The sequence below is a fragment of the Nematostella vectensis genome, chromosome 14, assembly GCF_932526225.1.
Source record: "Nematostella vectensis chromosome 14, jaNemVect1.1, whole genome shotgun sequence".
In the NCBI taxonomy this organism is placed as follows: Eukaryota; Metazoa; Cnidaria; class Anthozoa; order Actiniaria; family Edwardsiidae; genus Nematostella; species Nematostella vectensis.
This window is the reverse complement of record NC_064047.1, coordinates 603,073-629,102: the sequence shown is the minus strand read 5'-3', so window position 1 is coordinate 629,102 and position 26,030 is coordinate 603,073. Positions and strand designations below refer to the sequence as shown.

The following is a 26,030-nucleotide window of genomic DNA, read 5'->3' as shown; positions in this document are numbered from 1 at the left end:
TGGTCGACTAAGTCATTTTTTACTACAAAGACGTATACAAGAAAGGGGAAAAACAACCAAATCAGTTTACATGGCGCCTTTTTCTTGAAGATCGCTTTGACGGTGTCTTATCTACTAGCTTGTGGCTCGCGCCAGGCCCTAGTAGATGTCCTGTATGCTCGGTGCTCAATGGAAGCTTCACAAAGTATCTAAGTATGGATGGCGGGGGAGAAAGACCCTGAAGATCTGTCTTTAAGCGACCAATCACAGCTGCCTTGGCCATTTTCAGGCTATAAGGGGTCGAGTAGGAAGCCGGGTCAAAGGTGTATCCCTTGAACACCCTGATACACCGAATCTGTATCACAGCGGGACAGTCGACTTTCCGCGTGCGTTTAGGTGTGTAGCGGTTCTCTCCAATCTTGCCTCCTTTGCTATCCTGTAATGGAAGAGTAAGAACTGGATGTTCAGACGGTACAGACGTGTAGCTAAGCTAGAGTCAGACGATACAGACGTGTAGCTAAGCTAGAGTCAGACGATACAGATCTGTAGCTAAGCTAGAGTCAGACGATACAGATCTGCAGCTAAGCTAGAGTCAGACGATGCAGACCTACAGCTAAGCTAGAGTCAGACGATACAGATCTGTAGCTAAGCTAGAGTCAGATGATACAGACCTGTAGCTTAGCTAGAGTCAGACGATACAGACCTGTAGCTAAGCAAGAGTCAGACGATACAGATCTGTAGCTAAGCTAGAGTCAGACGATACAGATCTGTAGCTAAGCTAGAGTCAGACGATACAGATCTGTAGCTAAGCTAGAGTCAGATGATACAGACCTGTAGCTAAGCAAGAGTCAGACGATACAGATCTGTAGCTAAGCTAGAGTCAGACGATACAGATCTGTAGCTAAGCTAGAGTCAGACGATACAGATCTGTAGCTAAGCTAGAGTCAGACGATGCAGACCTACAGCTAAGCTAGAGTCAGACGATACAGATCTGTAGCTAAGCTAGAGTCAGATGATACAGACCTGTAGCTTAGCTAGAGTCAGACGATACAGACCTGTAGCTAAGCTAGAGTCAGACGATACAGATCTGTAGCTAAGCTAGAGTCAGACGATACAGATCTGTAGCTAAGCTAGAGTCAGACGATACAGATCTGTAGCTAAGCTAGAGTCAGACGATACAGATCTGTAGCTTAGCTAGAGTCAGACGATACAGACCTGTAGCTAAGCTAGAGTCAGACGATACAGACCTGTAGCTAAGCTAGAGTCAGACGATACAGACCTGTAGCTAAGCTAGAGTCAGACGATACAGACCAGTAGCTAAGCTAGAGTCAGATAATACAGACCTGTAGCTAAGCTAGAGTCAGAAGATACAGACCTATAGCTAAGCTAGAGTCAGACGATACAGACCTATAGCTAAGCTAGAGTCAGATGATACAGACCTGTAGCTTAGCTAGAGTCAGACGATACAGATCTGTAGCTAAGCTAGAGTCAGACGATACAGATCTGTAGCTAAGCTAGAGTCAGACGATACAGATCTGTAGCTTAGCTAGAGTCAGACGATACAGACCTGTAGCTAAGCTAGAGTCAGACGATACAGACCTACAGCTAAGCTAGAGTCAGACGATACAGACCTGTAGCTAAGCTAGAGTCAGACGATACAGACCTGTAGCTAAGCTAGAGTCAGACGATACAGACCTGTAGCTAAGCTAGAGTCAGATGATACAGACCTGTAGCTTAGCTAGAGTCAGACGATACAGACCTGTAGCTAAGCTAGAGTCAGACGATACAGACCTGTAGCTAAGCTAGAGTCAGACGATACAGACCTGTAGCTAAGCTAGAGTCAGACGATGCAGACCTACAGCTAAGCTAGAGTCAGACGATACAGACCTATAGCTAAGCTAGAGTCAGACGATGCAGACCTACAGCTAAGCTAGAGTCAGACGATACAGACCTATAGCTAAGCTAGAGTCAGATGATACAGACCTGTAGCTTAGCTAGAGTCAGACGATACAGACCTATAGCTAAGCTAGAGTCAGACGATGCAGACCTATAGCTAAGCTAGAGTCAGACGATACAGATCTGTAGCTAAGCTAGAGTCAGACGATACAGACCTGTAGCTAAGCTAGAGTCAGACGATACAGATCTGTAGCTAAGCTAGAGTCAGACGATACAGATCTGTAGCTTAGCTAGAGTCAGACGATACAGACCTGTAGCTAAGCTAGAGTCAGACGATACAGATCTGTAGCTTAGCTAGAGTCAGACGATACAGATCTGTAGCTAAGCTAGAGTCAGACGATACAGATCTGTAGCTAAGCTAGAGTCAGACGATACAGATCTGTAGCTTAGCTAGAGTCAGACGATACAGATCTGTAGCTAAGCTAGAGTCAGACGATACAGACCTCTAGCTAAGCTAGAGTCAGACGATACAGACCTGTAGCTAAGCTAGAGTCAGACGATACAGATCTGTAGCTAAGCTAGAGTCAGACGATACAGATCTGTAGCTAAGCTAGAGTCAGACGATACAGATCTGTAGCTAAGCTAGAGTCAGACGATGCAGACCTACAGCTAAGCTAGAGTCAGACGATACAGATCTGTAGCTTAGCTAGAGTCAGACGATACAGATCTGTAGCTAAGCTAGAGTCAGACGATACAGATCTGTAGCTAAGCTAGAGTCAGACGATACAGACCTGTAGCTAAGCTAGAGTCAGACGATACAGATCTGTAGCTAAGCTAGAGTCAGACGATACAGATCTGTAGCTAAGCTAGAGTCAGACGATACAGATCTGTAGCTAAGCTAGAGTCAGACGATACAGATCTGTAGCTTAGCTAGAGTCAGACGATACAGATCTGTAGCTAAGCTAGAGTCAGACGATACAGATCTGTAGCTAAGCTAGAGTCAGACGATACAGACCTGTAGCTAAGCTAGAGTCAGACGATACAGACCTGTAGCTAAGCTAGAGTCAGACGATACAGACCTGTAGCTAAGCTAGAGTCAGACGATACAGACCAGTAGCTAAGCTAGAGTCAGATGATACAGACCTGTAGCTATGCTAGAGTCAGACGATACAGACCTGTAACTAAGCTAGAGAAGGAAGATACAGACCTGTACCTAAGCTAGAGTCAGACGATACAGACCTGTAGCTAGGCTAGAGTTAGACGATAGAGACCTGTAGCTAAGCTAGAATCAGATAATACATACCTGTAGCTGGGCTAGAGTCAGATGATACAGACCTGTAGTTAAGTTAGCAGGGTTAGAGATAGCGACAGGGTAGATGCTTGATTTTAGCTTGTTGTTGCGCCTGAAATTTCTTTCTTTAAAATAAGGGGGGGTCTAAATGTGCGTTTCTGTAGAAATTTACACGAAATGGAAATAGGAGTAAAACCCCATGTTTATCTATTTAAGGTTACCTTAAATAGATGAACACTCTGCAATTAGAATAAAATTCCCAGTTTTTCCCTTTTAATAGATGAACAATCTCTTTAGGTGCCCCAACCCAGTCCATATTTATTTGGCTTAATTCCCTATTAGACAAAGTCCTAAGGGACACTACCGCATACCTTGATTGAGCCATGGAGGCAGTGTCTTGTTTCTGTGGACTCTAACTGGAATGGGTGTCCAAAGAACTCTATGGGGACATTTCCTCTGGTTTGCTGAAACATGGGTGATGCTGCAATCACAGAACATAGAAAACATAAAAAATCATTATCATGATCGAAATGTTCTGAGTCACGAGGAGCGTGGCATGGCGTGGAATCTAAGGGTACACACCACGGAAAACTATGGGATATGAAATGGGTACTTTTCTAGCATGTCGTATTTCTAGCATGTGCCTGTGTTTGCAGAGTGCTGATAAGCGAAAATTGAGAACTTCAGCTTTAAAACTGCAAAGGTTTTAAAGTAAGGATGGAAAACACATATAATGAAAAGCCTTAGAACCAGATTTCACAAACTTGGATCAAAGTTTTTTTTCTCTCTTGCTTTATGCGAACCTGCAAAGATTGTGTGAATCACTTATCCTGTGGTATGTCGTCTGATTTACTACAGCTAACAACAAATCAGAAAGCAAGAAAGTGTGCCTTTGATGGAATGTGTTGTTTACAAGTCAGTGCTTCCATCTGCATTACTGCATTTTTTTCTTCTTTAAATTTCAGTGGTGCTTACGGTGTGCGGAGTAAAAAGAGGCAACTTTACCTGAATCTGAAAACCGCTTGTGCCCCTTTTCCTTTGAGTGGTGATGCACTTTTACAAAAACACTTGATGAAAGGTGAAAGTAGTCTTTAAGGATGGAATCTAAGGTCTTGTCCGCTTGGTCATATACTCCATAGATATAATTACCCTCGCTCCTTACTTCTGTGAATAGCTGATGGACAAATTGTCTTTCTGTTTCTAAAATGGTGTCCACACTTTGGGGAGTTTCCAAAGTTGGTGGGGAGTTTGGGCTATCTGAAGATTCAAAAGCTTCTGGAAAGTTGAAAGAGTCTGGAAAGTCAAATATTTGTGCAGAGTCAACAGTTTGAAGAGAACACAAATTCTGTCCCATCATGCTATGCGGCACTACAGATAACAATCCATGGTTAGGCTGTATTTGCTGATTGGGTTGCCTGTGTTTCTTTTGTTGCTTTCTCTTCTTTGGTTGCTTCTCTTTAGGTCTAGTTTTTCGTTTCATTCTCTTTTTCATTTCTCGTTCAATAACTGCTGCCTCCCCTAGAAGATGCCCTGTATGCTCGGTGCTCAATGGAAGCTTCACAAAGTATCTAAGTATGGATGGCGGGGGAGGTAGACCATGCAGATCCTTTTTTAAGCGATCAATCACAGCTGTCTTGGCTATTTTCAGGCTATATGGGGTCGAGTAGGAGGCCATGTTGACAGCATATCCCTTGAACACCCTGATACATCGAATCTGTATCACAGCAGGACAGTCGACTTTCCGCGTGCGTTTAGGAGTGTAGCGATAGACTTCTGCATAGTCATGTTCTCCAGGGTGAGAATTGCTGCACCTGCCTCCTTTGCTGTCCTACCACAAAAGAAACAAAGAAAACTCAACTGAAGAAAGATCCTTGATCAGATGTGTGATAATCACTCTGCTGTCCTATCAGAAAATAAACAAGATTCAAAGGAAGACATGATTAGACATCTGTCAATCACTTTACTGCCTTGTCCCCCTGGTGGGGACTCTCTCTTATTAAAGTAGATGAGGGTGATTGTCCTATATTTACAGTATAAAATTCTACCAACTGCTATCTCTTAGAAAAAAACTGTACCAAGATTCTGCTATCACATGTCAATGGATCATCCTATCCAAGAGATGTGTTCAATGATAGTGAGCTTTTAAGAGGAATACAATAAGATTCAGGAATAGTGAAAATCTGTGTGATCTCTTAGGTTTAGATCCAATCACACGATATACGTAGTATCTTTTAGGGGCAACATTTGAACCACACCCAAAAGCTATGCATTGGGGTTAAAAATAATTTTGTCAATGATCATTCACATGTTTTAATGGATTCCCCCCTCCCTGGGGCCCTCCTGTCTTTAAACAAAAAAAAAAAAAACACATTTCATGTGGCTACAGCATCTTGTTGTGTACAAGGTTGTACTTCAAATACTGAAGGGAAAAAATGATATCTTGGGGCATTAAGAAAATTGGGTGGGGGCACAGCCACACCCTACAGGCTATTTCCTTGTGATTTTAGAAAGAAACTGAGGAGGATGCCCTCTCTGCCCCTATGGGCACAAGAAAAAGGAAATTGCACATAAAATTTCCCCTTAGACCGTTCTAAGTGCTAAAACTTAATGATTCTTATACCAAGCCCCAAAACAATAGAACCAAAGAATGGAAAGTTCTAAAGAAAGCCCTTTAATCTTTATTTGTTGAAATTATAACAAACTCCTTTTATTTCGGCTCAAAAGTGGAAAAAAATATGCCATTATCTTTTTTCCTTTATGTCTTTTTAATCTGCCCTCTATATTTGGTTCCATTGTCTAAAAGCACATTCCAACAAGACTGAAAAAGCCAATCCATGTTGTACCTTGGGGGTGCACTTATGAGAAGGGGAGATTGAATAGCATTTTCTATACTCAAAAAGGTAAAAGAAAGCTGCATATTTTTCTTAATGTCCGGCATACCTTGATTGACCCATGGAGGCAGTGTCTTGTTTCTGTGGACTCTAACTGGAATGGGTGTCCGAAGAACTCTATGGGGACATGTCCTCTAGTTTGCTGAAACATTGGTGATGCTACACAAAACAATCAAGAATATTAAAACATTGTGGCAATAATGTTTGAGGAACACAAGACTCAAATAAGTAAATATTGATTATGGAGCAAAGGACTTTTTGGGGTTGTAGGGGTGTGTACATTGCAATCATAATAAAACTAAAGTGTTAATCTGCAGTTGACAAAAAAAAAACACGTTACCTAAAGTTATTTGCTGTGGTCAGCAAATGAGGGCAGAGATACAGTTGTGATTTTTTACTGAGGTTGTCACAATTGCATGTTGCTATAGTTCTAGGACTGCATTGTCGTCTTTGATAGGAATGCTAAGCCTATTAAGGTCTGTCTCTCACCGCACATCATTAACCTGTATTGGGAGACCTAAAAGAACCAGGGGACTAGGCTAATGGTACCATCTTCAGTGACAATGTGTGTACACACTAGCTTGCACCCGTTTGTAAACTGTGTTGAGCAGTCTGTATCGGTACATCTAATAGATTTGTCAGATGCATCTGAAGTGTAGCTGAGTATGCCTTCATAAGGAAGCTTGCACTATAGAACTGCAACAATTTTTTTTTACACTGAATTTGCATAACACTCTTAAAAATAGTTCGCACATTTAAACGTACTTAACATGTTAGTATGAGTCGCACAGTCCATCTAGTATATGTAAAAAATCTAGTATAATTACTTATGTAAAAACTATTTACAACTCTAAAATTTGTCCTGTATAATTACTTTGTATCTCTCTACCCCCTAAACATCCTTTCAAACAACCCCCAAACCTTCACATTTTGTCCTTTTTTACAAGAGATAACACAAGGCATTCCTTATTTACTTTAACTTTATTGTAGGGCATTTGGGTTCCAAGTGCAAACTATTAGATGTTTCTGGTGCAAACTGTGAGCCGGCGATCATACTGTACGTGATGCCATTACACACACAATGTCACACAACCTTAGGATGGTAGGCCTGTTAAAAACATCAATTATATTCGTACCGCTTTCTAAACAGTATTACGGATTGCTTGCATTAACCAGATTTGACTTATACCTGAATCAGAAAATCGTTTGTGCCCTTTCGCCTTCGCGTGGTGATGAACTTTCACAAATCGGCATGACGAGAGGCTGAAAAAGTCTCTAAGAACAGACTCAAACGGCTTGTCGGTCTCGTCATAGACGCCATAGAAATAATTTCCATCCACCTTAATGTCTTTAAAAGTCTGATCAAGAAATTCTCGTTCAATTTTCAAAATATCCTCCATCTTTATATAGCTTGTTGAGGTCTGCCTCGTACCCAGGCGTCTCAATTTGGTAACACAACGGTCACGTCCTGCTCGGAATGCATCCTGGGAAGGATTATGCCCGCCCGCAAAAGATCACGGGAAGGAAATACATTCGCTTCTCCCTTCCCGTGAGCCTTTGCGAGTCGGCCTCGTTTTGGAATGCGATCGGTTTCTTCAACGGACGCTCGACGCGCCTGGGTACGAGGCAGTGTTGAGGTTGTGAGTTGAGTAACGCCACAGACATGCTTCTTCACGATTTCGGTTACCCTGTGGTCAAATGAGGACGTGTGCTCGGAGCGACTACATCATGGTGACTTTGATGGAACTAATGGAACGGGCCCAGATAATTTCTCATTGTAACATGGGCCAATAGCGCAGCTTGCTGGTCGGACATTCAAGGCTCCAAACGTGTTCCTGTGGGCCCAGGCAAACGAGGACATATATGTTATTTCCCAGCTGGGAGGTCCGTATCGTGAAGTATTTTTAAGACCTCGGTCACGGTATTTCACGATACGGATTGACCCTTAGCTGGGAAATAACATATTTACTTTTTTCTTCAATAGAATTTCCAACTTTGTTTACCTTACGGGCTTATGATTGCACGAGGCGAGGTTTCGCTTTTGACATTCGTCGATGTTCCGTTCGTGAAGATTTTGTTCGCTCGTGATCATTCAATAAACTCCATTTTGTATGTCCACAAAACGCTTTATGCACCAGTCAATTGACAGCCCGGCCCCCCGACCCCCGGGGCATACCAGGAAGTAACGCGGTCACGCGGGGGGTTTAACACCTGTTTAACACCTGTAATCCACCGGGGGGCCGGTATTTAACAGAAGCCCTCAAGGCCGGGAAAGAGGGCGGTGAATTAACGCTTTACCGTAACTTGCGTCCGTAGGTAAGCGTAGTTAATCTTAGGCACCGCGGACTGGGTAGGGGGCGGGGAGGGGGGGGATTTGGGAGGAGGATGAGGCCGCACCGCTTGAAGAAAAAAAAAATCATAAATAGAAGGACTAAACAACTCAATTGTCAGCCCCCTACATACTCCGCGGTCCCTGTGAACAATTGAAGTATGGCTTTCTATAGTGGGTCGTTATCGGAAAACACCGGGGCCATGAACCGGGGGGTTTAACAGCGTCACAGGCCCCGTTAGCCGGGAAAGTAACGAGCATTTAACATCAGATGAATGTTACTTTCCCCGCGGGAAATTGTCAAACACAGGGATGATTCTTGATAAAATGACAAATAAATTGCCGTTTTAGTGTGAAGATCTATAACCTCGGGAGTAAAAATCCAGTTTTCGATGGGCATTTTACAAATCAACTCACTATTTCGAGCTTTGGAGGTGAGCGGTCCGGTATCGCGGGGTCCGGATCGTAGATTACCGGACCTCACGAGAGCCGATCAGAGCGTGCGATTTGATGGATACCGGACCCCGAAAAAGATAAAATAAGATATTTATTATACAGCGTTTTGAGAAAGATTAATTCCAACAGTATGCACGCGCTAAATTAACCAATGAGAGTGCGCTTCGCACCCTAGCTGTAAAACAGTCAACAAAACAAATAGTTCCGTCCTCTAATAGATGCGTTATAGCGCGACATAAACTGATAAACAAACAATACGCAAGGACTTCTGTTCATGTCACACTGTTACGTGTTTTGTGCATTGGACAGACGGAAAATGAGATCTATTTTTTTTTTAAATCTATTTTTTTTTGTTATTTACCTTTGGGAGCGCGTACGCATAGACCCTTGTACAATCAGAGCGCGTATTTACGAGTGTTGCTGTATAAATGTTTTTAGTGGGGGGAAACGAGGAAACAATCTCGAAACACGCACGTGACAAGGTATTTTAGTTTGGCTAATTCTTTAGTATTATTAGGTCGTTGATGAGGTCGCGTGATGAGAGAAGCGTACTTAATACGTCTTGCAATGCCAATACGACAACACAATTACGGCTTAATAGTTTTAATGGAATTTATTGAAATATTTTAGTTTTTTTTCTAGTGTGCGTTACTTTACGGCGTGTGGATAACATGAGTACGATACTAATAATAAGGTGTTTGTACTAATTATATACCGCGGAATTTATAAAAGCTTAATAATACAGAAAACACAACCCCCTTACATTTACAAAGAACAAGATTATAAGAGTTGCTCCCCTATCAAATCTAACAAACTTGCGTATAAAACCTAGAAAAATCCTTGGTACCTTGACCAAGTATTTCCGTAGAGTTTCCTATTGAAACCAGTGGTATTTTTACCTTGCAGCCACACGTGTGTCATATTAAGCGCAGCTTATAATCAATCAGCGGCCTCGATATTTCTGAATGGTCTTACCACCAAAATAGTATTGTAATTTCCTAATAAGGAATTGACCGAGCGAGCTAGAAAAACAAAATTGATTGAAACAATTGTATGAATAGAACGCAAGCTACACATCCGGGAAAGTTGTCACAAATGCTTTGAAATCTAGGAGATAGCATCGGCACTGTTATGTTTAACGTAAGGCGGGTACCCTGTGTTTACATGGTATACTTTGTACACTTAGTGGGTACCCTGTGCTTATTTAAAATTGTTTTATGGAATATTTATATGGCGGGTACCCTGTGTTAACATTAATTTGTATATTTCTTGGCTTGTTGGGCACCCTGTTATTCCCATTGCTGCTGTCGCATTGCTATGCTGCTTTATGCTAGCATCAGAAATTGATTGAATACCAGAAAATATAATGGCGGGTCCCCTATGCGTTTCTTATGGCATATTCCCAGCTTATTCCTTATTGCGGGTACCCTGTGTCCTATAAATGGCATATTCCTAAAGGCGAGTACCCTGTGTTCTTTTAATGGCATATGCCCAGTTTATTCCTAAGTATCCTGACCATACAGCACTCGTTGCCTCGTTGTGGGTACCCTGTGTCGCTCATGTTCTCTAGTTGTTCGGAGACCTTAGCCCACCGTTGGTTAAAGGGCTCAAGTTCCTCGGTGATGGCGTCATGCGAAGGCTGGTCCACGTCACCGCCCAGGTCTTTGCCGAGTCTGTTGATGCGATCCACACGAACCGCGAACTTGGGGCGTTCCTCGCATTTGGTCTGAATAACAAAAATAAACAATATCAGCGAAGAAGAAATCTAGTGGTGAGAGGGGTTGGGGGGAGGGGGTGGTAGCTCCAGGTCTTAGACATATCATGAGAGCTTGTAGGTCCCCCTGTTAGCTCACCTCTACTTTGGCTTGTAGGTCCCCCTGTTAGCTCACCTCTACTTTGGCTTGTAAGTCCGTCTGTTAGCTCACCTCTGCTTTGGCTTGTAAGTCCGTCTGTTAGCTTACCTCTACTTTGGCTTGTAGGTCCGTCTGTTAGCTTACCTCTACTTTGGCTTGTAGGTCCGTCTGTTAGCTTACCTCTACTTTGGCTTGCAGGTCCGTCTGTTAGCTCAGATCTACTTTGGCTTGTAGGTCCGTCTGTTAGCTCACATCTACTTTGGCTTGTAGGTCCGTCTGTTAGCTTACCTCTACTTGGGCTTGTAGGTCCGTCTGTTAGCTTACCTCTACTTTGGCTTGTAGGTCCGTCTGTTAGCTCACATCTACTTTGGCTTGTAGGTCCGTCTGTTAGCTCACCTCTACTTTGGCTTGTAGGTCCGTCTGTTAGCTCACCTCTACTTTGGCTTGTAGGTCCGTCTGTTAGCTTACCTCTACTTTGGCTTGTAGGTCCGTCTGTTAGCTTGCCTCTACTTTGGCTTGCAGGTCCGTCTGTTAGCTCACATCTACTTTGGCTTGTAGGTCCGTGTGTTAGCTCACATCTACTTTGGCTTGTATGTCCGTCTGTTAGCTCACCTCTACTTTGGCTTGTAGGTCCGTGTGTTAGCTCACCTCTACTTTGGCTTGCAGGTCCGTCTGTTAGCTTACCTCTACTTTGGCTTGTAGGTCCGTCTGTTAGCTCACATCTACTTTGGCTTGTAGGTCCGTCTGTTAGCTTACCTCTACCTGGGCTTGTAGGTCCGTCTGTTAGCTTACCTCTACTTTGGCTTGTAAGTCCGTCTGTTAGCTCACCTCTACTTTGGCTTGTAGGTCCGTCTGTTAGCTCACCTTTACTTTGGCGTGTAGGACCGTCTGTAAGCTTACCTCTATTTGGCTTGTAGGCCCGTCTGTTAACTCACTAATACTTTACCTTGTAGGTCCCACTGCTAGCTCACCTCTATTTTTTCTTGTAGGTTCGTCTGTTAGCTCACCTCAACTTTGGCTTGCAGGTCCGTCGCCGCCTCGGCGTCCATTCCTGGGCTGAATTGCGCGATTATCTTTTCCACGTCATCCATCCAATCGCTTACGGCCGCCATTTCTTCGTGGAACTCCTTTAGCTTGCTCTGAGACGACTCAAGCTGAGGACAATAACATTGATTCAGACTAGAAGTACATGGTCAGACAAGGAATATGGCTGTTTGGTCTTACCGTGTGTATTCGTTCGATTACTTGTTTAGCCAAGTCATTCCAGCACTCGTCGAAGTCTGCGAGTTGCTGCTGAATGTCTTTTGTTGACGGGTCTTCAGGGTCGCCATCGCGGAGCAGGTCCTCGCCTGTCTTGTGTAGAGTCTGCAGGCGAATTCCTTGCTCGTCCAGCTCTTTCTCGTTATTCTGAGGAGAAATGCGTTACATTTATCATTAGGAGACATAGGTTCTTACCATCGTCATCGTCTTAGTCATCGTCATCACCATCATCATAATTATCAACATCACCGTCGCCGTCACTATCTTCGTCATCCTCATTAACAGCCACATCCTCCTCCTCCTCCTCCTCCTCCTCCTCATCATCATCATCATCACCGCCACCACCATCATCATCATCATCACCTCCAGACTTTCTTGGTTCCTTACGCATCCCGGACCCTACGCACCTTGAGCTGGTCGAGGTGTTTCGCGACCTCCTCCTCGTCTGACAGGTCGGTGCCTCCCATGTCCTTTAGCACCTTCTCCTTACCAGACAACCAGTTGAGTAGAACAAGCTGCTCATCGCGATACTTCTGCCACTCATTCAGCATCCGAACCAGTCGGGCCCTGCAACCATGGGAGACTGTCAATCAACCATTCACGCCCTTTGACAATCATCTATTACGTCCTTTGACAATCATCTATTACGTCCTTTGACAATAATCTATTACGTCCTTTGACAATAATCTATTACGTCCTTTGACAATAATAATCAGATGTGCCCCTTAGAACGTGGATGAGTGACTGACCTTATTCTAATAATGTAGTTGCGTGACTGACCTTATTCTAACAATGTAGTTGCGTGACTGACCTTATTCTTATAGTGTAGCAGAGTAATTGACCTCTATTATTGTAGTTGCGTGACTAAACTTATTCTATTATTGTAGTTGCGTGACTAAACTTATTCTATTAGTGTAGGTGCGTGACTAAACTTATTCTATTATTGTAGTTGCGTGACTAAACTTATTCTATTAGTGTAGTTGCGTGACTAAACTTATTCTATTAGTGTAGTTGCGTGACTAAACTTATTCTATTATTGCAGTTGCGTGACTAAACTTATTCTATTAGTGTAGTTGCGTGACTGACCTTCGCTCCTCTGACCACCTCCAGACAGACGCCCATCTCTCGCTGAGGCTCTTCACTTGCCCCTGTACACTCTCGTTGATGGTGGGATCCGTGATGTCCAACTCGAGGATGACAGTTATCATTGAGTGCTCGCGGATCTCGTCTTGGAACCGCTGCCACAACATAACAAAAAATTACTGGTGCCTACATATAACAGAAAGCCTGGGGCCACTTATAAACATACAGTGGAACCCCCATATAACGGACACCCTCGGGACCACCACATAACAAACATACAGTAGAACCTCCATATAACGGACACCCTCGGGACCACCACATAACAAACATACAGTAGAACCTCCATATAACGGACACTCTAGGGACCATCACATAACTAACATTCAGTAGAACCTCCATATAACGGACACTCTAGGGACCATCACATAACTAACATTCAGTGGAACCTCCATATAACGGACACCCCCGGGACCACCACATAACAAACATACAGTAGAACCTCCATATAACGGACACCCTCGGGACCACCACATAACAAACATACAGTAGAACCTCCGTATAACGGACACCCTCGGGACCACCATACAACAAACATACAGTAGAACCTCCATATAACGGACACCCTCGGGACCACCACATAACAAACATACAGTAGAACCTCCATATAACGGACACCCTCGGGACCACCACATACAAACATACAGTAGAACCTCCATATAACGGACACCCTCGGGACCACCACATAACAGATATAAAGTAGAACCTCCAAATAACGGACACTCTCGGGACCACCACATAACAAACATACAGTAGAACCTCCATATAACGGACACACTCGGGACCACCACATAACAGACATACAGTAGAACCTCCATATAACGGACACCCTCGGAACCACTACATAACAAACATACAGTAGAACCTCCATATAACGGACACTCTAGGGACCACCATATAACATACAATAGAACCTCCATATAACGGACACCCTCGGGACCACCACATAACAAACATACAGTAGAACCTCCATATAACGGACACCCTCGGGACCACCATATAACATACAGTAGAACCTCCATATAACGGACACCCTCGGGACCGCCACATAACAAACATACAGTAGAACCTCCATATAACGGACACCCTCGGGACCACCATATAACATACAGTAGAACCTCCATATAACGGACACCCTCGGGACCACCACATAACAAACATACAGTAGAACCTCCATATAACGGACACCCTCGGGACCACCACATAACAAACATACAGTAGAACCTCCATATAACGGACACCCTCGGGACCACCACATAACAAACATACAGTAGAACCTCCATATAACGGACACCCTCGGGACCACCATAAAACAAACATACAGTAGAACCTCCATATAACGGACACCCTCGGGACCACCACATAACAAACATACAGTAGAACCTCCATATAACGGACACCCTCGGGACCACCACATAACAAACATACAGTAGAACCTCCATATAACGGACACCCTCGGGACCACCACATAACAAACATACAGTAGAACCTCCATATAACGGACACCCTCGGGACCACCACATAACAAACATACAGTAGAACCTCCATATAACGGACACCCTCGGGACCACCACATAACAAACATACAGTAGAACCTCCATATAACGGACACCCTCGGGACCACCATAAAACAAACATACAGTAGAACCTCCATATAACGGACACCCTCGGGACCACCACATAACAAACATACAGTAGAACCTCCATATAACGGACACCCTCGGGACCACCACATAACAAACATACAGTAGAACCTCCATATAACGGACACTCTAGGGACCATCACATAACTAACATTCAGTAGAACCTCCATATAACGGACACTCTAGGGACCATCACATAACTAACATTCAGTGGAACCTCCATATAACGGACACCCCCGGGACCACCACATAACAAACATACAGTAGAACCTCCATATAACGGACACCCTCGGGACCACCACATAACAAACATACAGTAGAACCTCCATATAACGGACACCCTCGGGACCACCATACAATAAACATACAGTAGAACCTCCATATAACGGACACCCTCGGGACCACCACATAACAAACATACAGTAGAACCTCCATATAACGGACACCCTCGGGACCACCACATAGCAAACATACAGTAGAACCTCCATATAACGGACACCCTCGGGACCACCACATAGCAAACATACAGTAGAACCTCCATATAACGGACACCCTCAGGACCACCACATAGCAAACATACAGTAGAACCTCCATATAACGGACACCCTCGGGACCACCACATAACAGACATACAGTAGAACCTCCAAATAACGGACACTCTCGGGACCACCACATAACAAACATACAGTAGAACCTCCATATAACGGACACACTCGGGACCACCACATAACAAACATACAGTAGAACCTCCATATAACGGACACCCTCGGGACCACTACATAGCAAACATACAGTAGAACCTCCATATAACGGACACCCTCGGGACCACCACATAACAAACATACAGTAGAACCTCCAAATAACGGACACTCTCGGGACCACCACATAGCAAACATACAGTAGAACCTCCATATAACGGACACCCTCGGGACCACCACATAACAAACATACAGTAGAACCTCCATATAACGGACACCCTCGGGACCACCACATAGCAAACATACAGTAGAACCTCCATATAACGGACACCCTCGGGACCACCACATAACAGACATACAGTAGAACCTCCAAATAACGGACACTCTCGGGACCACCACATAACAAACATACAGTAGAACCTCCATATAACGGACACACTCTGGACCACCACATAACAGACATACAGTAGAACCTCCATATAACGGACACCCTCGGGACCACTACATAACAAACATACAGTAGAACCTCCATATAACGGGCACTCTAGGGACCATCACATAACTAACATTCAGTAGAACCTCCATATAACGGACACTCTAGGGACCATCACATAACTAACATTCAGTAGAACCTCCATATAACGGACACTCTAGGGACCATCACATAACTAACATTCAGTGGAACCTCCATATAACGGACACCCCCGGGACCACCACATAACAAACATACAGTAGAACCTCCATATAACGGACACCCTCGGGACCACCACATAACAAACATACATTAGAACCTCCATATAACGGACACCCTCGGGACCACCATACAACAAACATACAGTGGTACCTCCATATAACGGACACCCTCGGGACCACCATACAACAAACATACAGAAGAACCCCTATATAACGGACACCCTCGGGTCGGAAATGTGTCTGTTTTATAGAGGTCTCGCTTAATGGAGGTGGATTTTTCGTCTTGTTCGTCGTGTTGTATCTGTATGGTGACAGGCCTTCTCCACCCGGCTTCCCCTAGTTGTTTCTACACAGCGAGAATCCAACCATCTCCCCTCCCCCCAATGTCTCGTTTTCACACTCACCTGGTGCTCATCTTGCTGTTTCTGGACAGCGTCGTACCCAGGCCCTATTTCCTCGGTCGCAGCAATTCGTTTCTCGGCTTTTGTGAGCCAGTCATCCATTTTGTTGAGATGCTGCCTCAGAAGCAGGATGTAAGTGTCGAAAACCCTTCAAGACAAAAACAAACGATTAGCGACAGACGATCCAAGACAAACAATTAACGACAAACTAACAACAGGCAATCAAAGTGTGAAAACGATCAACGACAGGCAAAAAACGACATACGACAAATACATGACGACAATCACAACAAAGGAAAAACGATTATCGGCACTGCGCCGAGAGCAAGTGAGACCATCAACAACAAAAGCAATATCATGACTGTTTTACAAAATTATTTCCTGGCTAAGGTGTGTTATTTGATCTAATTCATGAATTTGCTATATGCATTTTAAATTGAAAAAAAAATACTGTTTTGTAACACACTAACCGTTTCTTTTCTTGTTCGGCCTGCTGAGTAATGGCGTCGTTTCGTTTGCGGATCTTGTCGGTTCGCCCGCGGAAGTGTTCCTCCTCATGTTTCTTGAAGTACTCTCCATTTACTAGGACCTCTGCCTCGGACACAATCTCGGTCACTGTCCGGTTAGTATCGGACACCTCATTCATAAATGCCTGCAACGTACACGTGCGTTTTAATCAATTTGTAAGTTTTTTTTTCACACAGAAGTGGTTTTAGATCTTTTTAACACAGGGGCATTGTCACACGAGTGTGGCTCTGGCTGAAGTTTTTTTTACTCGCCAAGAGAGGTTATTTCCGATTCCCCTACTAGTAAAATAAAAATTGCAGTAGAGCCCAAGTCTGCAGATAACCACTTAATAAAAACACCTCATAATGAACAAAAATCCGATGAAACACTGGTGCATAATCTTCACACCTTGAATTTTTGAATAAGGACATCCTTTTATATAAAGAATTGGGTTGGTCACACAGGGGTGTGACTTGGAAAACAGAATTCTACTGTATAAGAAAAGTATCAAGAGGTGTCGTTATTATCGAGGTTCTACTGTATAAGAAGTCTTGTAGGCCTTCGCGGTGACCTTATTAACGAGGTTCTATTGTATAAGGACAGTCTTGTAAGTCCTAGCGGTGACCTTATTAACGGGGTTCTACTGTATAAAAAGAGTCTTGTAGGTCCTAGCGGTGTCCTTATTAACGAGGTTCTACTGTATAAGGACAGTGTTGTAGGTCCTAATGGAGTCTTTCTTAACGAGGTTCTACTGTATAAGAAGAGTCTTGTAGGTCCTTATGGTGCCCTTATTAACGGGGTTCTACTGTATAAGAAGAGTCTTGTAGGTCCCAAAGGTATCCTTCTTAACGAGGTTCTACTGTATACGAAGAGTCTTGTAGGCCCTAATGGTGTCCTTATTAACGGGGTTCTACTGTATAAGAAGAGTCTTCTAGGTCCCAAAGGTATCCTTCTTAACGAGGTTCTACTGTATACGAAGAGTCTTGTAGGTCCTAATGGAGTCCTTCTTAACGAGATTCTACTGTATACGAAGAGTCTTGTAGGTCCCAAAGGTATCCTTATTAACGAGGTTCTACTGTATAAAAAGAATCTAGTAGTTCCTAATGGTGTCCTTTTTAACGAGCTTCTACTGTGTAAGAAGAGTCTTGTAGGCCCAAAGCTGCCCTTTTTAACTGGGTTCTTCTGTACAAGGAGAGTTTTGTGGGTCTAGGTGTGTCCTTTTTAACCAGGTTCAACGTTGTTACCTTGCTGGATTCGAGCTGCTTCTTGGAGCTGTCCAGGTCAACATATCCAGGGTCATCCTGTCCCAGTCGCGACTCGACAGCAGTGAGCGATACCTCCGCGTCATCCAGACGGGTGGTGAGGCGCCGTGCGAACGCGACTGAAAACCTGCAGATAAACAGTGTCATGATTTGTGGTAGCAATAGCAATTACTATCAGCAGTTAATTACTTGACATCGTGATCATCCTGAAAATACCCAGCCTTCGATTATAACTGTTATCACAATCACAGAAATCATCATCAGAACAACAACTTCCGACTACAACCAACATTATAATTGTCACTAACATTACTATTATCGGCATTGTCATCGTCTCCAACACCACCAAGAACAATACCAACACTATCGTCATCATAACATCATCATCGGCACCACCATCGCCATCATATTACCATCATCTCTATCGCCACTACCACCACATCAACACTATCACCACTTCCCTAATAAACTCCCTACTCACTTGGTTCCGTTGTCCATAGTCTTGAGTTCAAGCACATTCATGCGCTCCTCAAGAGACTCGATCTCTTTCTCGTAACTCTCCGCTCGATCAGGGTCCACCAGATGATCACGTAACAACTCTTCGCTCAGCGATATCGCACGCTTGAAAGTAGGATCGAATGCGCGTATTTCCTCCTTTAGCTCCTAGGTAACGAGAGAAAATCAACGACAGGTTTAAAAATTGAAAGTTTCTTTGAGGATGTAACTGTTCATTTAAAGCGGATTGCCTGTAAAATAGCGCGGATTCTAATAGATTCTTTTGTAAACTGGCGATAATACCGCTTTAATTCCACACTGTAACAATGTGGTCACTCTGTGTTGCTAGATTCCGGGTGGACCCGTGGTCACCCTGTGTTGCCGTATGTCGGGTTTATTCCAAGTGACTCGGTTACCCTGTCTTACCGTATATTGCGTGTACTCCTCTTTAGCAGACTCGATATCATCGTCCTTCACGTGAATGGAGTCCGCCAGTTTCTCGTTCTCGTCTAACCAATCATTAACTTCCTCCATCAGCTCCTCATGTAGGACGATCATCGCTTGAGTCAGCCTAGAAAACATGTGAGAGTCAACCTGGAAAACATGTACAAGCCAAACTGGAAAGCATGTACAAGTCAACCTGGAAAACATGTAAGAGTCAACCTGGAAATCATGTACAAGTCAACCAGGAAAACATGTACAAGCCAAACTGGAAAGCATGTACAAGTCAATCTGGAAAACATGTACAAGCCAAACTGGAAAGCATGTACAAGTCAATCTGGATAACATGTACAAGTCAACCTGGAAAACATGTACAAGTCAACCTGGAAAACATGTAAGAGTCAACCTGGAAAACATGTAAGAGTTAACCTGGAAAACATGTAAAAGTCAGCCTAGAAAACATGTAAGGGTCAACCTGGAAAACATGTCAGGGTCAACCTGGAAAACATGTAAGAGTCAACCTGGAAAACATGTAAGAGTCAACCTGGAAAACATGTAAGAGTCAGCCTAGAAAACATGTAAGGGTCAGCCTAGAAAACATGTAAGAGTCAACCTGGAAAACATGTAAGAGTCAACTTGGAAAACATGTAAGGGTCAACCTGGAAAACATGTAAGAGTCAACCTGGAAAACATGTAAGAGTCAACTTAGAAAACATGTAAGAGTCAGCCTAGAAAACATGTAATGGTCAACCTCGAAACATGCAAGAGTCAACCTGGAAAACATGTAAGAGTCAACCTGGAAAACATGTAAGAGTCAACCTGGAAAACATGGAAGAGTCAGCCTAGAAAATATGTAAGAGTAAGTCTGGAAAACATGAGTTAATTCCTAACTATAGACTGCTTAGCGCAGTTTGCATTTATTAGTTTAAGGAACAAATTAAGTGCCAAAATCTTTAAATAATCATCTGAAAGCAATTGTTCTTTACACCTTGCATAACAAGTGCACCATGCAGAACCAACCTCTTCTTGTAATCCCCGTGTTCTCTCCTGATTCGTTCCCATTGCTCCTGGATCTTGTCTGCCCTCTCCGCCAGACGTCTCTCCTCTTCCTCTGGCAGCAAGTGTTTTGCTTTGCTTTCATCCATTTTCTTCTGTAAATCATCGAAGCTGTCCTCCTCCTTCAGCATATCGTCTTCGAATTTCTGAGCAGGAAAACATATATTGATGATCAAAAGACCCTTATGATTGTTGAAATTTCGCACTGTGATAGGATATTTGATAATGGCTGACTAGCGGACCAAATATAACCATACCGACCGCTCAGAAACAACGCAGCACTGTGCGATGAAAAACGTTCTCAAAACGCTGTGTAATAGATATCCTATTGGTCTCGTTGGCGTCGCTCTTTCGCCATAAAACAATGGAGCAATTCTCGTTTCTATAAGAGGTATATAGATGTATAACAAACTATATAATAAATGAGTAGGATCATTGTAATGTCATAGATCCCCAAACCTAATCAATATATCTGAATTTAAGTAATGGCATTTTTAAGAGAAAATCCCACCCAAATATTTAATGGGAAGGGGGAGGGGGCATCCCATTACCTATACTTCAACCCTCCTCCACCATCCCATCACCTGTAGTTCAACCCTCCCCCCATCCCATCACCTGTAGTTCAACCCTCCCCCATCCCATTACCTGTAGTTCAGCCCTCCCCCATCCCATCACCTGTAGTTCAACCCTCCCCCCATCCCATAACCTGCAGTTCAACCCTACCCCATCCCATTACCTGTAGTTCAACCCTCCCCCATCCAATCACCTGTAGTTCAACCCTCCCCCCATCCCATCACCTGTAGTTCAACCCTCCCCCCATCCCATAACCTGTAGTTCAACCCTCCCCCCATCCCATCACCTGTAGTTCAACCCTCCCCCCATCCCATCACCTGTAGTTCAACCCTCCCCCCATCCCATCACCTGTAGTTCAACCCTCCCCCCATCCCATCACCTGTAGTTCAACCCTCCCCCCATCCCATCACCTGTAGTTCAACCATCCCCCATCCCATTACCTGTAGTTCAACCCTCCTCCATCCCATTACCTGTAGTTCAACCCTCCCCCCATCCCATCACCTGTAGTTCAACCCTCCCCCCATCCCATCACCTGTAGTTCAACCCTCCCCCCATCCCATCACCTGTAGTTCAACCCTCCCCCCATCCCATCACCTGTAGTTCAACCCTCCCCCCATCCCATTACCTGTAGTTCAACCCTCCCCCATCCCATAACCTGTAGTTCAACCCTCCCCCATCCCATTACCTGTAGTTCAACCCTCCCCCATCCCATCACCTGTAGTTCAACCCTCCCCCATCCCATAACCTGTAGTTCAACCCTCCCCCATCCCATTACCTGTAGTTCAACCCTCCCCCATCCCATCACCTGTAGTTCAACCCTCCCCCATCCCATCACCTGTAGTTCAACCCTCCCCCATCCCATAACCTGTAGTTCAACCCTCCCCCATCCCATTACCTGTAGTTCAACCCTCCCCCATCCCATCACCTGTAGTTCAACCCTCCCCCATCCCATAACCTGTAGTTCAACCCTCCCCCATCCCATTACCTGTAGTTCAACCCTCCCCCATCCCATCACCTGTAGTTCAACCCTCCCCCATCCCATCACCTGTAGTTCAACCCTCCCCCATCCCATAACCTGTAGTTCAACCCTCCCCCATCCCATCACCTGTAGTTTAACCCTCCCCCCATCCCATAACCTGTAGTTCAACCCTCCCCCCATCCCATTACCTGTAGTTCAGCCCTCCCCCCATCCCATCACCTGTAGTTCAACCCTCCCCCATCCCATCACCTGTAGTTCAACCCTCCCCCCATCCCATAACCTGCAGTTCAACCCTCCCCCCATCCCATCACCTGTAGTTCAACCCTCCCCCATCCCATTACCTATATTTCAGCCCTCCCCCATCCCATCACCTGTAGTTCAACCCTCCCCCATCCCATCACCTGTAGTTCAACCCTCCCCATCCCATTACCTGTAGTTCAGCCCTCCCCCATCCCATTACCTGAAGTTCAACCATCTGTTTTTGCACCCCAACAATGTCCGTCCCTACTTCAGCGAACTCCTTCTGAGCAGTTCCCTCTATTCGGTTGGCAGAGTCCGCTGCATCATCTAGCGCCCGCGAGAAAAACTTCCCGGATGCTGCCTTGATTCTACGAGAGCAGAAGACAGGGGGAGGGAGTCAACAAAGAGGGGTAGGGTGGGGATGAATGTATAGTTTATCGGTATCGGTACAACTATTTTTCGGGCCCCTGCTATATCGTTATATCGTAGTTTTACTGTATATCACATTTTAGAAATGCTAGTTTTAAATAATGCATATTAAGTTGTAGTTAGTTAAGTGGTTTTCAAATCCCATGCAACAAAATGTAATTGGTAAAGTGTAATAGTCAAGCTAGAACAAAATTGAACAAAGACATTACAGTGTATTAGTACTAAATAAACTAATTAGTATTTCACGGGTTTTTGAAAACCATCGATTATAACAAAATGTTCAATATTAGAAATAAACCGTCAAGCAAGTCGTAAAGTCTCACTTTTGTTTCTTCTCTTTGGACCTCTGCCCTAGGTCGCCTATCTGCTTGTTGAGTGTGTTGAGCGAGTCGCTGACTTCACCCTCTTCCTCGGGGTGCAGCGCCTTCTGGTTCACGATGTCCAGACCGTCGTCCGTGATCGCGTTGATCTGCGTGCTGAAGTTAGTATCAATGGCACTCTCAAGCGCCTGAAAACAAAAAAAGACGACTGAGTCGAGAGCTTTGGACCATCCATACAAAAAGGTATCCCAAAAAGGCAACTGAGTCAGGAAATTTATACGTTCCATTAAAAAAAGATATCCAAGAAGGGGAACTGAGTCAGAAAAATTATAGGTTCCATTAAAAAAAAGGTATCCAAAAAGGGAATTGAGTCAGGAAATCTATACGTTCTATACAAAAAAAAAGGTATCCAAAAAGGGAACTGAGTCAGGAAGGTTATACGTTTATACCAAAAGGTCTCGAAGGAATTGAGGATAACACATTTATTTACTCCATAGGTGAGCCAAGCATTCGCCTTTTAAGTTCCCTGCAAAAGGACTTTTCTATTGCTAAGATGAAAAAACTGTCATTTATTTATATGCGATGTGACAGAGAGAAGACCCTACCTCGACCTCAACAGCGCTCTCCTGGATGGCCACGAAGTCAGTCTCGTCAACGTCAGCCTGTAGCTTCCTGTTGGCATCCGTCAGCGAGGTCTCGAGTTCAATCGACTTGTGCCGCCACTGCCACAGCCGTCCTTCCGTATCCTTTTTAAGCAGCTCGATCAGTCTGGCATTCACCCTGATAGAATACTTCATCAATGTACCATTCGCACTGATAGACCACTTAATCAATGTACCATTCGCACTGATAGAACACACGATTAATTTACCACTCACTCTAGTAGAGCATTTGATCTCAATGTACCATTCACACTGATAGAACCCTCGATCAAGTTGCCATTTACCCTGATAGAACCCTCGATCAATGTACAATTCAACCCAATAGATCACTTGATCAATGTACCATTCACCCTGAAAGAACTCAAGGTTACCATTCAGCAGGATGGAACACTTTACCATCAGTTTACCATTCACCCCAATAAAACACCTGATCAATGTATAATTTACCCTGATATTACACTTGATCACTGTATCATTCACCCTGAAAGAACACTCGATCAGTTTACCATTCACCCCAATAGAACACTTGATCAATGTACCATTTATCCTGATATAACACTTGATTAATGTACCATTTGCCCTGATATAACACTTTATCAATGTACCATTCAGCCTGATACACTCGATCAGTTTACCATTCACACTGATAGAACACTTGATCAATGTACCATTTAGCCTGATACGCTCGATCAGTTTAACATTCACACTGATAGAACACTCGATCAGTCTACCATTTACACTGATAGAACATTCGATCAGAGAAAGCTCGTGTTTTGTATGCTTACTTTTCCTCCCTGTCGGAGATGTGTTTATTGATAGATGTCCATTTCCCTTTCAGTGTGACACGGGTCTGCTCAACTCCGTCTGCGTCCGCCTTATCAAGTCGACCGCTGTCTAGAAGCTGCTGGCTCAGGGTGAAGACGTTTTCTGCTTGAGGTTCGTACTCAGCAACCTCTTTCTTAAACTCCTACAGTACGACACAGGGATACCATTACTGATATGAAACATAGTCTTCCACCGCCACTAGCCAAAAGTTATCTGTACAGGACCCGAAATGATCCCAGGACCCGAAACGATCCCAGGACCCGAAATGATCCCCAAAAGTACCCCAACTGATCCCGGGACCCGAAACGATCCCCAAGAGTCCCCGAAATGAACCCCAAGGAATTGCAGTAATGGACAAACACAAGGAATGTGGAAGGATTGGCTTTCAGTTTTAAAAACATATGAAACATTTTAGCGTCATTTTTGTTACTTATTTTGTTACCAGAAATTTGAATTAACTAAAATCATAGTATTGAGATTTTTATATACGACTGCGCGGGAAATACAGCTTTCGACAGCTTGGTTGAGTCAGCAGTTGGGGTCAAATAAAAATTCCCGTGATGGTAATTTGAAGAACCAGGCGTGAATAAATAACTTGTTAAATAATAACAAGTCATAAAAGAAAGTCTCCACAGATTAGACATGCCTCTGCTTTCCCGTAGAAAAATGTTTGTTTGTGTTCGGTGAATGAAAGACCTATCATAAAGAGAGATAGAGAGAAATCATGCTGTGGTGTACGCACTACTACAGAAATTCAAAACTCACATATTGCTTTCAACAAAAGCCACATCTCTTAATGTTTTGCAACGGTAGTAAAAGGGTTGTTCGAGTGCATTACTCAGTCTGCTTTTGTCATTCCATCTTCTCGGCCAAACCGGCTGTCGGTAAATATTCGCCCGTGTGAACATGGATTTCGTGGTGAAAAACACGTTTGGTTGCCAAATTAATATAGATTTTTAGGGGTGATGTTTACCGGTAACGAGATTTATAGTGTCAGAGTCATGTGTTGGAACCTCGAATGTTTCGAAGGTCAAAAGTTTGGTTGTTCTGAGCAAGGCTGTGCTTTGGCTGTGCTATGTTTATGTTGTACTCCTTTCAGTAGCAATTAAAGGTTGTGTATTTGTTTTGGACTCTGTTTATGGGTTTACCGCCGGGGCAATGTAATAGATAGAAGTATTGTGTTGGAATTTAAGTTTTTTTTAGTCATGTTATTTAAAAATAGATTCGCTGTCAACCCTTAATTATGCTTTAAGAATTGGACGTGCTTTCTTCTGCTTTCTCTTTGTCCATTAACCGCAATTCCGTGGGGTTGATTTCGGGGACTTCTCGGTATCGTTTCGGGTCCCGGGATCAGTTGGGGTACTTTTGGGGATCATTTCGGGTCCTGGGATCGTTTCGGGTCCTGGGATCATTTCGGGTCCTGTACAGATCACCCATTAAAATGCAACACACCCCCTCCCCTCCCATCCCCCCTGAGTACCTGGCAATCCTTCAGCTGCTTCTGTAGCGTTTTGACGTCAGACCCGACCTTATCCTCTTGCTTGGTCAAGCGGTCACACTCCTTCGTGAACTGCGCCATGTTCTCGCAGCTTTCCCGCCATTTGTCAAACCGCTGGTACTCATCCTCGATCTCGCGGGCGAGCTGCTCGAGCCTACAAATAAACGAACGATCATCAACTTGATGACATTCTACTTGCAAATTCATGTTCAA

The 26,030-nt window shown here is 44.0% G+C and overlaps 2 protein-coding genes across 7 annotated transcripts in view; both read right to left on the bottom strand.

Annotated features, from left to right (window-relative positions):
- On the bottom strand, positions 1 to 8,179 carry LOC5512865. Of its 5 annotated transcripts, XM_048722099.1 has the most exons (6): positions 7,247 to 7,382; positions 6,645 to 6,753; positions 6,107 to 6,216; positions 4,172 to 4,994; positions 3,538 to 3,647; positions 1 to 415 (listed from the first exon to the last, which is right to left on the bottom strand). In XM_048722099.1, exons 2-6 carry the CDS (start codon positions 6,730 to 6,732, stop codon positions 62 to 64), a joined length of 1,485 nt encoding a protein of 494 aa, XP_048578056.1. In that variant the 5' UTR covers positions 6,733 to 6,753; positions 7,247 to 7,382; the 3' UTR covers positions 1 to 61. The 5 variants fall into 5 exon arrangements, with proteins under 5 accessions (XP_048578056.1, XP_048578057.1, XP_001633180.2 ...); XM_048722100.1 differs by lacking the exons at positions 6,645 to 6,753; positions 7,247 to 7,382 and adding an exon at positions 8,061 to 8,179; XM_001633130.3 differs by lacking the exon at positions 6,645 to 6,753 and having other exon boundaries at positions 7,247 to 7,597.
- Positions 8,180 to 9,429: 1,250 nt separating this feature from the next.
- Positions 9,430 to 26,030, bottom strand: part of LOC116618501 (dystrophin) — a 111,480-nt gene continuing 94,879 nt past the window's right edge. For both annotated transcript variants that reach the window (XM_048721549.1, XM_048721550.1), the window contains 16 exons: positions 25,800 to 25,971; positions 24,280 to 24,461; positions 23,438 to 23,612; positions 22,836 to 23,020; positions 22,304 to 22,451; positions 20,256 to 20,437; positions 19,221 to 19,365; positions 18,781 to 18,962; positions 18,282 to 18,426; positions 17,001 to 17,182; positions 16,534 to 16,678; positions 13,042 to 13,193; positions 12,363 to 12,522; positions 11,920 to 12,102; positions 11,703 to 11,849; positions 9,430 to 10,568 (listed from right to left, as the gene is read on the bottom strand). In XM_048721549.1, the coding sequence (XP_048577506.1) occupies positions 10,320 to 10,568; positions 11,703 to 11,849; positions 11,920 to 12,102; positions 12,363 to 12,522; positions 13,042 to 13,193; positions 16,534 to 16,678; positions 17,001 to 17,182; positions 18,282 to 18,426; positions 18,781 to 18,962; positions 19,221 to 19,365; positions 20,256 to 20,437; positions 22,304 to 22,451; positions 22,836 to 23,020; positions 23,438 to 23,612; positions 24,280 to 24,461; positions 25,800 to 25,971 (2,734 nt within the window). In that variant the 3' untranslated portion in view covers positions 9,430 to 10,319. The remainder of the gene's footprint in view (positions 10,569 to 11,702; positions 11,850 to 11,919; positions 12,103 to 12,362; positions 12,523 to 13,041; positions 13,194 to 16,533; positions 16,679 to 17,000; positions 17,183 to 18,281; positions 18,427 to 18,780; positions 18,963 to 19,220; positions 19,366 to 20,255; positions 20,438 to 22,303; positions 22,452 to 22,835; positions 23,021 to 23,437; positions 23,613 to 24,279; positions 24,462 to 25,799; positions 25,972 to 26,030) is intronic.

Excerpts from the sequence above, each read along its gene's own strand:
- LOC5512865 (XM_001633130.3), bottom strand. The coding sequence starts at position 7,457 with ATGGAGGATATTTTGAAAATTGAACGAGAATTTCTTGATCAGACTTTT. Across the intron at positions 3,648-4,171 it reads CAAGCGGTTTTCAGATTCAG|CATCACCCATGTTTCAGCAA; the intron begins GTAAAGTTGCCT and ends CTGTGATTGCAG. Across the intron at positions 416-3,537 it reads GCCTCCATGGCTCAATCAAG|GATAGCAAAGGAGGCAAGAT; the intron begins GTATGCGGTAGT and ends CTTCCATTACAG.